General features: G+C 41.3%; 1 protein-coding gene and 1 pseudogene across 1 annotated transcript in view; both read right to left on the minus strand.

Moving 5' to 3' along the window:
• Positions 1 to 4076, minus strand: part of LOC114083739 (aldehyde oxidase 3-like) — an 87849-nt pseudogene extending 83773 nt beyond the window's left edge.
• Positions 4077 to 9970: 5894 nt separating this feature from the next.
• The window catches only part of Aox1 (aldehyde oxidase 1), a 69416-nt gene continuing 63344 nt past the window's right edge, over positions 9971 to 16042 (minus strand). The window contains exons 32-35 of the mRNA XM_027925027.2: positions 13931 to 13996; positions 12086 to 12274; positions 11467 to 11634; positions 9971 to 10523 (exon numbers count right to left, since the gene is read on the minus strand). Coding sequence (XP_027780828.1) covers positions 10473 to 10523; positions 11467 to 11634; positions 12086 to 12274; positions 13931 to 13996 — 474 coding nt within the window. The 3' untranslated portion in view covers positions 9971 to 10472. The remainder of the gene's footprint in view (positions 10524 to 11466; positions 11635 to 12085; positions 12275 to 13930; positions 13997 to 16042) is intronic.

Here is a 16042-nt window from a genome sequence, read left to right on the forward strand (position 1 = left end):
GGTAACATTGGTTCTCAGTACTTAGGGAAGGGGTACCTCAACAAATATTGGTTGGATGAATAATGAAGACAACAGGGCATTTCACCAAATTCTCAGAGGGTTCCATGCATATGAGATTCATTGTACCTATCAGGAGGAGAATGAGAGAAATTGAGTTTGGCCCTGAACTTGGTTATCTGTTTCCAGAAGGAATAGTAGGAAGGGTGGGGCAGTAGGCTTTCAAATCTGTCCTTGGCAGACCTTGCAAAGAGAAGAATCTGGGGTTTTCAGTCTAATGGTCTTGGGTTTTATGCTCTCTCACTAGTTCTATAACTTTGGTGAAAAATACAAATTCCCTTAGATCCTCAGTTTCCCTTATTTGTAAAAGGAGGATGCCAAGAACTAGTGTCAAGTTTGATAGCAGAAGTAAGTACAATCCTGTCCCTCTTTTCTCCAATTATCAACAAGTAAGATAGTTAATTTTGCTCTAGCTCATAAAAGATGAGATAGTTCAGCTTTCTTTGTTGAGTGTGACATGGGCCAAAGTGTGCCAGGAATAAAACTCCATGGAAAATCAACATAGGATTCAGTTGCATGGACTAGTCTTGGAGGAAGGATACCGGATCTTCTGGGAGATGTGGTTGCAATTTAAGATCATGGCTGTACAGGTGCCACTGCCCTCCACAGCCATACTTCATCCCTGTGAGTTGGACTGGAAGGGTTATGGTCAAGGAAAAAAGAGGAACTAACTCTGTCCATCATTAACCTTAAATTTTCACATAGGGGAAAAATGACTTCAGGACAGGCGCAATTTCAATGACTTCTTGAAATACCTTGCTTGCCCTACAAGCTTTGGTGCTCAAGTATAAATCAGTTAGAATGTGGGATCTCTTAAGAAACCACACCTTGACCTACCAACCAACGGATGCCAGCCACTTGCCATGGAGGAAAATCATCAGCCTCAGCCAATTCCAGGTCAGGGACACAGACCTCTTGGCAGTTTGAAGCAAGTCCTGTTTCTTTTCTTGGTTTAGAGAGCCTCCTGTTTTAGTCAGCTTTTTGCTGCTATTACTAAAAGACCCAACCAAAACAACTTTAGAGGAGGAAAAGTTTTATTTGAGGGCTCACGATTTCAGAGATCTCAGTCCTTAGAAGGCTGGCTCCATTCCTTGGGGGCTCTAAGTGACCATCATGGCAGAAGAGTGTGCCGAGGGAAGAGGCTCACATGACAATCAAAAGGCAGAGAGAGACTCCACTTGCCAGATACAAATGTATACCCCGAAGCCACGCCCCCAAAGCCCATCTCCCCCAGCCACACCTCATCTGCCTTCAGTTACCACTCAATTAATTCCATCACTGATCAATTCAGTGATTGGGTTGAGGTTCTCATAATCCAGTCATTTCTTCTCTGAACCTTCTTGCATTGTCTCACACATGAGCTCTTGGGGGACACCTCACATCCAAACCATAACAACTCCAATTTTGACTTTTATTCAGGGCTATCCTTTTTTTTTTTTCTTTCCACACAGAAGAGAAAAAAGTAATCTAAAAGCCATGGAAGTCATTGAGAACAGATGAGTCCCACTATAATTGGATCCTCTACAATACCACCTCTTTTAAACAAGATGCCTTGACTTTAAATTTATACTTGACTCGGTGATGGAAAGGACAGAAGGGATGCAGTGAATTAGAGATGGTTTTCTGGGTGGAGCTGGAAAGGCCCCAATGTTGTTTTGGTACATTTACCTCATTATATGAATGTGGAAAATGACAAAGTGGAAAGAATGAGTGACAGCACACTCAGGATGCTGCCCATTTAGCTTCTAAGGGCATATTTTTAAAACATTTTGGGTATTAAAATACACAAATACACAACAAACAAAAAACAAAGTCTGCCAGGGTCTTTCTCTGCCTTCTGGCTCTCATTTCTTGTGTGGGTGTAGATGTGGTTTAATTTGCCCCAGGGACCACCCTATAGCATATGCTCATCTTTATCCTGTGATTCAAGTTTGGGAATCAATCAGGATAACCACCAGGAGGCAGATTGGCAAGACATACACTGAGGCTCACCTTTGGGAAACTCAAACTGGTTTCGGCTCTCACAGCTCCTGTTTGTGAACCTTCAGTTGCATGGAAGGGCAGTCCAGGCAAGGAGCATGTGTTCACAGGTAGCCTGGCGTTGGCCCTGGAGACCAATGCTGGAGCCTCGGTTAAATATGATGCTGACCAAGAAGTTGAGGGTCCCCATCAAGGGACATTTCTCAGGGTGATTTAACATCCCTGGAAGCAGAGCTGGAAAAATCCATGTTTTAAACACTATCCACTGGTGACCATTATCCTCACTTAGACTGGGAACCACTGCCCACATGCCATTCCATTTGTAAGACAAGCCACTGACTTTACTCAATTACAACACACATAGAGATGTTTGTAAGGAAGCATACTAGAAGGAAAAAAGTTCAGTTACCAGAGTTTTTAATTTGCTTTGCTTTCCCAAACAAACAAAAAGATATGGTTTTCTCAGATAGAGTAATAAATGTATTCTGGGGTCTGCATTCCTCTCAATGACGTGCATACAGGAAATGATTTTACAGATTGAGGCAATTTTCCTTTGTCCTATTATTATTTATGAATAGTAAAAATCATTTAGAATATATTTGTTGATCTTATTTGCCTGACCTGATCAAACATCACTCTACAATTATAAAATTACATAATACTGTATTGCTTTCTGCTTTATTTTGGCAGGACAAGTGTTTGGCTTTGTTTCAGAGGATAACCAACAAGAATTTGCATTCTAAAACCACCTTGGTTTCAGGAAAACAATAAAAAGGTCTGAAATATTGAAGAGCTATACGCTTTTAAAACTCTTGCCTTCATACAGTTAGATGAAAGGAGTGGGGAACTGAGCTGATTTTTAGCTTTCATGGCCACCTGCAAAATACCCTCTTTGTTCTGTGTTCTTCACTCAAAGTTGACAAGCGAACAAGGAAGCAGTGGACAAACAGAATTATTTCAATACCCAGGAAATCCACAGGCACCTCCCTTTAGTGGGGGATTGTAGACCAGCCATCTCCTTAGGAGATAAGACATGGAGCAGGGGAGAGGACACAAACATTGCAAGCAGACAGATGAAAGCCAAGGTCCCCGCAGTGTTTGTTAGCTGAGTGACCTAGGGCACACTACATGGCCACGCCGAGCCTTCATTTCATTTCCTAGTCCGTGTTTGGTGTGCACAGCACACAGTACCATTAAGCTCAAGTTAAACTTTGACTGCCTTTTCCTCTTTGCCAATAGGGCTGAAAACAAAAATATTGGGTTGCACATCACATACAACGTCAAGGACGGTGGAAATCAAAGAACATTCCAGTCATAGATTACACCTTGGCTAAATCTCAAGAACTTAAAAAAAAAATTTGAGACCAGAAAATGATTTATCTTCTTCTCTTAAGGGAGTTAAGAATCTCTGCTTAAAGAAGCAAAGTGTTAAAATGTAACCTGTGAAGTTTATCTCTGCCCTTCGGGCACATCCCTTCCATTCTTGCTGGTCAAAACTTGCATCATTATTTGCAAGTGATCTGAAGGTTTAAACTCCTAATTTATGCATGGTCATGTGTCAGCAGTGGTAGAGGGGATGTAGAAGCTACAGTCAGAACTGGGGGAGGAGGTGGAAAGGAGGGGAAATAGGGTCCTAAAAAAGAAAAGCCATAACCTAACATGATTGCAAACACTCTTACAAAATGTGGTCTAAAGACATTAATATAACCAAGTGCTTTTCCTCTAGTAATCCTAACACATTTTATATGTATTATGAGATCCTCTCTTTCTGGCCCCAGCTTCTCCTTCTTCTTCCTTTTCTCAATTCCTCCCTTCCCCTTTCCCTCTCTCTCCGAGGAACTACAGATAAGGATTGGTTTGGATTTGTCACAGGTTGCCCACCTGAACCTAATACCGTCTTTGGCAACATTAAAAAAAAAAAAGATTATTTCTGTCACACTTCCTTTCTCTATGTAAATTTAGCAATAACAATGCAGAACACTTACTTTTCTTCCATTCACAAAGAAAATAAGCTCATCTGAGTCCTTGGAGCAAGACATGATGCCAACAGAGTTGGCTGAGTCTTGTGAGGTTTTCCACCTGCTTGTGTCCCTGTAACAGTCTTGCTGAGGGGCTCCCAGTGGAGGCTGAGGAGCCAGATGCAGAGTCTGCTATCTGAGTGGGCTCCTGCGATCCAGTCCTGTCTCTGCTCCCAACTTTATTTCACCACCTTCCTTGATACTCCCACTTTCCCCCTTCCTTGAGCCACTTTGGAACTTCAATCTCAATTTAGCTCTTACAGAACATGTACTTCTCCTTGTCCCAGGGGTAACCCACTGGAAAAACTTTCCAGCCACAAAAACCTACCATAGTCAGTGAAGTGAAAAGGAATCATGTAAACAAATCACATTCCGGCAAGTTACTTGGTATTGGAAATATTTGTCAGTTTCTTTTTAAATGATTTTTTAAAAATGCATTAAAAAATAGCCAGGAAAAGAGCATGTGCCTATAATCCCAGAAGTTTGGGAGGTTGAGACAGGAGGCTCTCAAGTTCAAGCCAGCCTCAGCAATTTAGCAATGCCCTAAGCAACTTAGTGAAACCTAGTTTCTAAATAATTTTTTTTAAGGGCTGGGGATGTGGCTCAGGTGTTAAGTGCCTTTGAGCCTTGGTATTTAAAAAAAAATATGTAAAGCAAAAAGTAAATTTTCTCCTTACTAATGTCTACTTTTCAGTCATCAATCACCGAACTCCTATGTATTCAGTTTTCCCACGAACATACGAATGTATATATGCATATATACATTATTAGTTTTTAAAAAGTGAAATTGAACTGTTCATACTAACTTAAAACTTGTGTTCTCTTCATTACTTAGGATATCTTACCTTACCTGTGAAAAGGACAAAATAATGGTATCTCTGTGAGGGTTGTTTTGAGGATTAAATTAACTTCTACATGTAAAGTGCTTAGAATAGTGCCTGGCACCGAGTAAGCTCTCCATAAATGTTAACAGCTTTCATTATTGCCTTACTTGTCATGGTATGTAAATCCTCTATTGATTTACAATATAAAGGGTTTTCAGTTTTTCACTATTACAAATACATTGCAATGAAAATCCTAGGACTTTTCCTTTGCATATTTGAGCAAGTGATTCTTTGGGATGAATTCTTAGAGATGGAATTCTAAGGCTTGAAGGGTATACACACTACTGGATCCACCTAATTTTCCTAAGAGACAAATCATGTGCGAGGGAGTGTGCCTCCCAGCCCTCCCCAGCTCTGAGTAGTATTCATACTGTCATTTTCCAGTATGTGGTGACAGTTTGTGGTTAGCGTTTCTCTTCTTTTGTGAGGTTATCCGTCTTGCTACATATTTAGTGAATATTTGTGCTTTTTTCCCTGGCTTTGATTATTTTCTCCTTTTTGACTTTCTTGTCTACTTGAAAATTGTATAAGATGGATACTGACCATAATCTGTTATAAATGCACATCTTCCTTCTGCTAGTCTGTTAACTGTCTACTGGGGCACAGCATCTTAGAGAGACCTTCAGTTTCAAGTATCTGCATCCCGTGGGGTGGAGCCCATGCTCACAGGCCTGGCTGCCATGCCAGCTGTGCCTCACTATGCCATTGCACTGCTCTCAGACCAGCTGCTTCTGAGAGGTACAGCGTGTGATGGGACAAGTGGGTTCCACGGTCGTGTGCTCATTCCCACTCTGCTGTAAAGTGGGTCCCTTCTGTTTGCTGTGATTTGGTCTGATTTTCATCAAATGGAGCTTTATGCCAGTGGGCTTCATGCCATGTGAGCCCTTGGAGAGGGGAAGGCAATGGTTATCACCATTGGAGGCAGGAAATGTAAACCTTTATCCAGAAAATGTATCATTTCTGTTCAAGCGAATCCTTGCTCCTCCCAGGATGGAAAAGGTTAATGTAGTCAGCCACTGGTCTCCTGGAGGGGTGGTGGCAGATGGAGGGAGCTTTGCCCTGTGTTGGGACAGACAGGATCTCCTGTAGCAGCAGAGCTTGGTAAGTAGGAGCTCCAGCTATTGGATCCCATGTAGCTTCCACCCTGACCTCGTGACTCCTCACACCCTTGGTCAGCACTGGGGTAACTTATGACAGAGGCTGCAAGTGGCCATGCCATTTTGTCTAGTTGGTTGTTTGGCACCTTTTTTTTTTTTTAATCAAAGTGAGATAAGGATTTAGGATAAGGAAAGAGAAACGAACAATCTTAAGGGGGAAAACCCTCAAACCATTAAAACGCAGAATCAAGACACTGAAATGCAGAAAGCACAGTTGCAAACCTTGGCAAGTATCCTTGGCCCACACCCTTGTAAAAATGAGGGAAATAAACAAGCACAGGAGAACTGGCACAAAATTGTGCAGCTCCAGCCTGGACCCACCTCCAGTCTGGCCCCTGATAAGTTTGTCTATAAATATTGGACCCCCAGCCCAAGTCAGACTGCTTCTCACTCTTGAGACAGCCGCATTCTTCTTGAATGTGTATCTACCTTCCTAGATAAACTTCTCTCTATGCCTTTGTCTGGCTTGTGCTGAAATTCTTTCCAGTCATGTATGCCAAGAATCTAGCTAGTCCTGACTTGAGTTTCCCCCCTCTTCTCTGACTCCTTCAAAAATGTCTCCAGAGACATCCCTTCTCCCTTGACAATGGGAGCTTCTGCTCAGTGTTAACCTGTAATATAAAAATCTTCACATATTGGGCTCACTCCCATGTGTCCATTTACATACTTTTTGTCCCGTCTCCCAGTCTTTCCCCTCCCAGGCCCCTGAGCAGCTGGCCAAACCATTTGCTACTCCATTAATATTTTTGACCTTGGGTGCTTCTATTTTCCACATAAAGTGGAGAACCAGCTGTGTTACCCAAAGCTCTGCCTGTTGGGAGACCTGCCTCTCACCTCTTCTTAAAGGGGCCAGAGTGCACATAACACATAGCTAGGTTATACCTACATTTGGAGCCAAACCACTTGAACCAAGGCCAGCTTCTCCTTCCCTGTAAGCCTGTCATGAGAGGCCCTCCAGCCCATCCTGTAGCTCTAGTTGCGAACTGAGGGAGAGAGGCTGATGCAACAGCAGTGAGGGATTGGGGACTGGGGACCTGCTCTTGGTATTTGCTTAATCCTTACATTCACATAGGAGCTGGATTCTGCATGCTCTGCTTCCACCTTACCTTACCTCATTGCTTCTGAGCTTTCCAAGACTTTAGGACTTGCATTCTAACAAGATCCTTCATTTGCATTTGCACATTTAACTATAGAGAAGTTAAAAGAGGGGTGAAAGTGAGAGCACCTTCCATGCAGAGGACACAGGCAGAGGTTCCAAAGTGAAAAATAGAACGGGAAATCCAAATGGCGAAAGAGAGGGGATCCTGAGACAAAGCTAAAGAGAAGGTCAAAGGCTGGAATACACAGAGCACACATGCCACCTTAGCGAATTGGGATGTTGTTCTGGTGGGATGAATAAGAAGTCATTGAAGGGTTTTAGGTCAGGGCTGAAAACATGATTGTGTGGGCGTGTTCACAAAACTTTAGCTTCAATGTAGAGAATATTTAGAAAGGGAAACAAAATATATGCAAGGAATTCAGAAAGAGACTATTACAATCATCAGTGGAAAGATTAAGGTAGCTTGGAATAACATGGTAGCCATGGAAATAAAGAAAGTGAGAGGCAGATTCAAGAACAGGTGTCTGAGTTGGGATTGGCAGGATGCCTGAATAGATTCATGCATCAAAAGAACAGAGCACCTTGAATCACTTTTCTATTTCTGGCTGAACACCCATGCATGGTTGTACTGACATGGAAATCTGTTTGGGACACATTAAGTCTGGTGAACTTTGAGACAACTAAGTGGCAGTAAAAAAACAAGAATTAGGTTTAGAGGGCCAGAGCTAGAATAAGAGAGTCATTCCTGGCCATAGGAGTAAAAGTCACTTATTAGGAAGAAGGTGGGAAATTCCAACATTTATACAGATGTGACAGAGGGGGAAGAGTTAGCAAAGGGACCAGAAAGAAGGCACTCACCAAAGATGGAAGAAAGCAGAGGAGAACTATATCTCCCGTCTACCCCAGCTCTCCTCTGGTCTATGTCAAATCAGCACTCGAGGTGATCCCATAAGACAGAAATAAGTTTATGCTGGTTCTCTGCTCTGTATCCACCTAAGTTAAAAGCCCAAGTCCTCATAATGACCTGCCCCCTCTTCACTCGTACAAGTCATGCACCATTGCTGTTCCACAAACAGGCCAGGCTGCTCCCTCTAAGGGACTCTGTTCCACTGCTCTCAGTTTCTGGAATGTTCTTCTTCTGGACACTTGCTTGGCTCACACCTCCACCATCTCCATTTCCTCAGCAAGGCCTTCTCTGACCTCATCCAGCTGCACGCTGCTTCCTGCCCCCATCCCACCCCACTGGCCTTCACCTGCTTTATTTTTACTTTTCCCCTTAGCGCTAATCAGCATCAATCCCACTCCAAACTTACTTGTTATGTTCTTTATTTTGTCTTTATTTTGTCTTTCTGAGCAGAATATGATTTTCCCAGGGACAGAGATCACTGTCTATTTATTTTTTTACTTATACACCCTGAGAGCCTGGAACAGGGCTTGGCATTGAGTCAATGCTCCATAAATCATTGTGAACAAGAGAATCCGCTCTTTAAAGGGAGATACTTATGGACCCTAACAAGATGACCTCAATCATTAGTCTGAGCAACCGATAAACTGCTATAATCTCAACCCGACCCTGAGACAATTCTGTAGTTGAAGATGTCAGAGAAGGAAGTTATGACAAGATGTCTCTAGCACTTTATATCTATATGGGGATTCCTCTCATGGCTATTAGTGGAAATGGGGTTTTTCGTAAATTATATCTTGCTGTTAGCCTCCCTTTGAGGTTTCCATATCTTTGACAACAGTGGAATAAATTTCTTATGATACTCATAACTTCTCAAACTTTTCCAAGTTTTCTTTTTTTTCTTCTACAGATGCATTTCTAAAAATTTGAGATATGATATAAGTACCATAAAACTCACCTTTTTGAAGTACACAATTTAGTGGGTTTGTTATATCAAACACTACCACTAATTGCAGAATGTGTTCAATACCACAAAAGGAATCTCATACCCAATACAGTAACAGTCACCTCCCCTATGCTTTCTCTCCTCAGTCCCAGGCCGCCACTAATCTATTCTCTGTCTTTCTGAGTTTGCCTATTCTGGACACTTTGTATAGATAGAATCATACAACATATGCCCCTTTGTGTCTGTTTTCTTTCACGTAGATAACATTTTCAAAGTTCCTGTGTGTTGTAGCATATATCTGTACTTTATTCCTTTGTATGATTGAATAAAATTCCCTTGTATGAACATAACATATTTCTTTTATCCATTTTTAGCACTGATGGAAATTTAGGTTGTTTCTACTTTTGCTATTATGAATAATGCTATGAACATTTGTGTGTAAGCTTTTGTGTGAACATATGTTTTCAATCTCAAGTAGTCATATGGCAATTATATGTTTAACTTTTTGAGGAATGGCCCAACTATTTTCCACAGCGTCTAAACCCCTTTTTATTCTCTCCAGCAATGGATAAGGGTTCCAATTTCTCTACATCCTTGCCAGCACTCACTATTGTCAATCATTGGTTATTTCCATCCTCGTGTGTGTGGGTGTAAAATGGTGCCACATTGTGGTTTTGATCTGCATTTCCTTAATGACTAATAAATTTGAGCATCTTTTCATGGGCTTATTGGCCATTTATGCATATTCTCTGAAAAAGTGTCTATTTGATTCCTTTGCTCATTCTTCTATGTTGAGTTATTCTCTTTTTACTGTTGAGTTGTAAGAGTTCTTTATATATTCTGGATATGAGGCCTTTATTAAATATGTAATTCACAAATATTTTATTCTGTGGGTTTCTTCTCAATTTTTGGTAGTATCCTTTGAAATACAAACTTTTAATTTTCATGAAGTTCAATTTATCTGGTATTTTCTCCCCTTTGGTCCCACAGACTCCTTAGATACAGTGTCTATATCCATTCTGACAAGAAAAGGGGGGACATACCAGATAGGAATAAATGAAAAAAAATGACAACTTCACAGTTCATATTAATAAAAAATTATTTAGAAAATTGCCTTTCACTAGACAGTATAATTGCTGTTGATGAATATAAGACAAATATGAATCACATACAAGTCATTATCTTTCCATTTAGCTGGATGGATCCAAGGACAGAGCAATGAAGACTATCACCATAGAGAAAGCCAATTAGTATTTATACTATTTCAAAATATGATTTATAAATGGCTTAAGCTTAGCTTTCAAAATCTGAATGGACCATTTCAAATCAGCTTTCTATAAAAGCAGTGGAATGATTAGAGCATAGAGAGTGGATTGATCATTAGGTGGGAAGAGTTGTCCCATCATCTCCAGAAGTCTGCATTTGATTCAGATGTGTACATTCCAAGGGACATAGGACCCAGGCTCATCTCTTGGAATCTAGAATAAAAGAATAAATTTGGGAAGTTCACAATTTAGAAAAAGTTTGTGATTTAGGAGAAAAAAAAACAGACCATAAAGTAAACTAAACCCACTGGGGGGCAACCAAGACAACAAGGGGCTAGGGAACAACTGGTATGTGATAATTTTAAGACTCACTTATTACACACCATAATGGACCATGGGCGGGAACAGCATGTGAAGTGAGGAGGGATCCAGGAGAGGACTCAGTGAGGAGGAGCTACAAGCCATCATCTCACACTCGAGGGACTGATGAAAAAGTCTGCCTCTCCAGTGTAAAAGAGGTGATTCATGGGGGCTTGGAAAGATCATAAGGGATGCCACCTAGAGCCAGCACAAGAGTGTAGGAAGGGTTTCCCCTCAATGTGAAAAAGAACTTTCTATAGTCAGAGGAATAACTGAATGGCATGACTTTCCTCCATAATTAAAAATCCTATCACTGACTATAACCAAGAAGACCCAAGCTGTATGCTCCACAGGGAGGTCATGGGAAGGACTCCTGTAGTCACCCTCTCCTGTGTGGGGCAAGAGTGGAAACAGATTATTGGAGCAGCTTACTCTTGGCCCAGGAGTCCTAGGTTCAGAGGACAGTACCTGAATTCTTGTTTCTGACACAGATGTCTTGGGAAGGACAGAGACAAAGAAGATACATAAAAATAAGGGTAATGAACCTCCATTTTTCAAGTGGCATAGAACTGGGCCCCAGAACAAGCCAAGCAGGGCCAGGCTGAGGGAAAAATGAAACCAAAGGGGTCCATGTTCAAGGGCCATTCTGCTCTTCTCCTGCTCTGATGCCCTCAGGATTCCAGTTCCCTTTTCTTCCAGGGAAAAACCACAGTGGTGGGTTAAAGAAATTTATGGTTACCAATATGAGCCCCAAATTTAGAATTTTATCATTTTTTTTCTACTAGGTAGAACATACCATTTTTGTGAACTTGTCCTCACAAGCCATTCTGATCCTCTCTGGAGTCAGTGGACTATTGAGCTTCAGTGGTCCAGACAGGCCCCTCTCCTGTCTTGCTGCACTCACTGCATCTCGGATGGCGAAAAACACCGAACACCCCAGAAACACCCCAGACTCTCCCAGACCCTTGGGACAAACAAACCAATTAGATGATGACTCTTTCTCTAACTCTGCACATAAATATATAGAACAAATGTGACTGTATATTTGTGAAGTATTATATATGTAATTTTTAACTTAAAAAGTAGATTAATCTTTTGACCCAACATTCCCATTCTTAGAATCCTAGCTTAAGAAAATTATCCCAAGTAGAGAAAGCAGATACAAGCATGAAGATGATCATTGCAAGATGGAGAATGAGACACAACCTAATGGCACTAACACTCATGTTAGGCTCCAAGATTTGCAATATTTAAAATGTTTCTTATTATGTTGCTAGATTACTTTATACTTAAAATGTTTAAGAGGGATGTTTTCTTCTGCAATCCTGGTGAAAACACCAAACAAGAAAGAAGTGACGGTAGGCCTCTCTCTGCTCAACAGATATCATATGAACGTGCATTTATTCACAGCTTACCTTAGATGAATACAGGGTGTTTGACTTTTCAGATGGAGGCAAAAAAGAGATGTGCAGCTCTGTAGGGATGTCACAGATGGCAGGAATTTTATATTGGTTTGGACCACGTGTGTGCAGAACACCCTGAGGAGAATATTTCAGTTCCTCTATTGTATAAAGTCCCATGCCTTGAATAAAGGCACCTTCAACCTGAGGCAAAAAAAAGAAGAAGAAAAAAAAAAGAAAAAAGAATTTCCACATATGAGAATACTTTCAACAGTAAACAGCATTTCAACCTCATGCTGTTTGTTTGAATTTTTAAATTATGGTTTAAGAGGGCTTTCAGGGTGTCTTAGAGCATGTTGCTGAAAGTCTACCTAAAGGAATTTCTATACATCTCATCTGGAGCTGTTTCAAAGTCAAATGACTTGGATTGTAATCTTGTCTAACAGTTAAAATTATAGCTCAAGGAGAGTCCTCACAGAGCCTGTCATCCAAATACCCTCATTTTTCCTGCTACTGAGGCGGGTAAAGACCTCCGACTGCCTGGTCTACAGTGAAAGACTCTCAGGGCTCCAGAATCCCATCAGGTTGCTCCACATCCCCACTCCCAAGGGAGCCTCACTTTTATGGACTCACTTTTCTCCCCTATAATGAAGAATTTGAACTATGTGCCCTCTAAGCTTCCTTTACAACTTTAAAATGCTCCAGTTCCTAGACATGGACTCATGGCCAAAAGCATCTTCTGACATTCTTCCTCATTTCTGGGTCTCTTCCTCATTTACTTCCTTCCTCTGACCATAGGGAGCCATCATGATGTTAGTTGAGACTTCCTAAAACTCCAGGATATTTCCTAAGCATATCACCTGCATTCACTAAGCTAACTGCCTGTCTTTGGAGACCCATCACCAATCAGTTCCTCTTTGACCATGGCTCGAGTCTCTTTGCCTGCTGCTCCCACAAAGGCACCACCATTCTCAGCCCTGGACCCATGCCAGCCAGGAACAGCATGTGCTTCATTCCATGTCCTTCTTTAGGTTGATTTCCTCTAGTCTTTTTCCACCTGGAAGGTCTTCTCTTGGTCTTTCCTTGACAACCTGGTCCAAGCTCACTTCTCCCCCTGAAGCCTCTTGTGACTCCTCCACCCCACAGATTCTTCTCATTCTCCAGGGCTGGAGAGATGCTACACTAGGCTCTATGTCACAGGTAGTGAGCTGAATTGGCCACAAGTTCAAGGCAGGTAAAGCAAGTGTGTGAAGATTCCAGGTGGGTTCTGTGTCATTGGTGAGTGTGTGACTTCCCAAAGATGCAATGAATCAAACCCCCTGCCTTATAGAAATGCAGGTCCAGTGTTGGCAAAAATTTTTGTTTTCAAGAGAAGCTAGATATTTGTGAGTTTTCAATCTTGTCAGTTATTTCAAATTTAAATGAAAAATGTCTGTGGCTAGAAATCAGCCCACAGGCTACCTGTCAATAGCTACTGTTATAATTATTTGAAGTGTGTTATTCTAACCCAACTTTAAACTCTTTCAAGCTAGAGCCATCATATGCCCAAAGCTGAGCACTCAGCACTGGATCTTCTTACATCTCAGAGGTTTGGGGCCCATTGGGCACCTGTAGGCTTGGTCTTGCTTCAATCAAGCTCCCCAGTCAGACCATATATGTCTTCAAAAACTATCTAAAACACCGTGTTTCCTTCCCCCTTTAAAAGTAAGAAATTTGCATTCTGCAGTTGAATGAATAGACTTTGACTAGATGGGTAAGAGAATAGGAAAAGCACACAAAGCCACATGGAACACTTTCCCTGCAGACCTTGAAGCAGCTTTGGCTTGTATGAGGAGGAAGCGGAGCAACTGAGTTACATACCTGGCCAATGTCAAGGGCTGGATTTATACTGTAGCCAACATCCATGACGATGTCTGTTCTGATGTTCTAGAAAAAACAAGTTCAACTGCTTATTTTTACTGCAGGTAATTTAGAAGAAGCTGAGGCAACTTCCTGCCTGGCTGGCTTTGGGATAAAACCTTTCTTTGGGTCATATTATTCCAGGAAAGAGAAGCCATGGCAATTTTATTATGTGACTAAGTTTTACTACGTAAAACTTTTAAAGTTATACAAATACTCTTGATCAGTTGAAGCACTATTTTTTTCTTCTTCCTCTTGGAGATGGTAAGAAAATAAAATATTTACTTGATTTTGATTCAAGCTGAGTGATGCAGCAGATTGAGCTTAATCCACTACAACAAACATAACGGATGACATGATAAAAGAAAACATCTATGGCCTTCAGATCCCTATTGCACAACTTTATGGCTACTACACAACCCAGTATCCAGAGTTCAACTGACTGAGTCATGTTTACAGAAACACAGAGTTCAGGATGCAACAACAGAAAGTCTTTGGACTGTAATCTGCTGTTCTAGATTTTTCATTTTGGGAATGGAGAAGAGAATAAATCTGACATTACAGTTTACTCTCTGATAACCTATAAATGAGGAAAAGAGCAGGCCCAGCCAGGATGCTGCTAACACCATTTTGCTCTTTAACAAGTCTATACCTTCTTTGATGTGACATGATGGTCTCTGCCATGACAAATAGATTCTATTTATAATTATTAATGGAGCAAAGGGAAGTCATCAATTTTCTTGTTTCATCTGGGAGTTTCGTCTAACATTTTTCTTAAGAAAATTAGATAATGATTGAGAATGTCCGACTTCAGGTGCTTACCTCTCTTATTAAAAGATACAATGAAATGTAAAATTCTCTTTGGCACCAGTTAACAAGACTGCTCTTCCAGGAGGCAAGCAGTCTCAACCGGAGTTAATAGGAAGCCATCTGAAGTCCAATGTCAGTGAAGGTTCTGCTTTCAGAGGTTTGGACTTGATACAGTCTGTCATTGTATTCTGACCGGGCTGGGCAGTGGGTCTAGACTGTGGTATCCTGCCCCCAAGAAGGCCCTCACTTATCCCCACCATCTGGTATTCACATTCTACGTAGTCCTCTCTATTCCTACTCTCTAGGGTCAGTCTTGTGACCATTAGGATGTAGCAGAAGCAGTAGTACAGTTCTCTGGGATTAGGTTATTAGGTTATTGCTCTCTCACTTGCTCACAATCTCTTTCTTTTGGACTAGCACCTCTGAGGGGAGCCAGTGGTTATGCCCTGAAGACACTCATGCAACCTACAGACAGGTTCATGCAAGGAATAAACCTCTTATCAATAGCAATGTGATGATATTGGGTGCAGTGGTGCACACCTATAATCCTAGTTTTGCAGGAGACTAAAGCTACAGGACCACAAGTTCCAGATCAGCCTCAGTAATTTAGCAAGACCCTGTGTTGAAATACAAAATAAAAAGGGCTGGGGCTGGGGCTCGGGGAAGAACGCTCCTGGACTCAATCCCTAGTACTGGGTATGATGCGGGACAATGTGATAGAGTTTAGAAGCAGACTCTCTAGTCCCTACTGAGGCCACCAAAATCTTGACCATAGCCTCATGAGAAACCCTGAGACAGAATCACCTAGCTAAGCACTTCCAGATGTCCAACCCACAGGAGTGGTGTGAGCTAATAAACATACGTTGTTCTCAGTTGCTAAGTTTAGGAGTAATCTGTTATACAGTGATAGACAACTAATATATAGAATTTTGCAAGAATCAGGGCAATTCTATCAACACAAGGAGAATGGCTGAGAAACAGGTCTCCAGGGAAGGCTTCTGGTAGAAAGGCACATAATGGCCTTTTGCCTAGGGGTGACACCATCCCTGAGCATAGATCAAGCTTTTATGATTAGACTATTTAATACATCTCTTAAGATTGTTCAAATAAGTTATAAGAACATATCTTAAAAGCTAAGACCAAGGTTAATTATTACTTTATTCTTGGATCTTGACAAGGCCAAGGCATATATACAAGGTATAATAAAATCCAAATGGTTAAATTTTCACTAACTTTCTCTTTGAGGGAAAAGGGATTTAGAAA

The sequence above is a fragment of the Marmota flaviventris genome, chromosome 11 (assembly GCF_047511675.1).
Source record: "Marmota flaviventris isolate mMarFla1 chromosome 11, mMarFla1.hap1, whole genome shotgun sequence".
NCBI classification, from domain to species: Eukaryota; Metazoa; Chordata; class Mammalia; order Rodentia; family Sciuridae; genus Marmota; species Marmota flaviventris.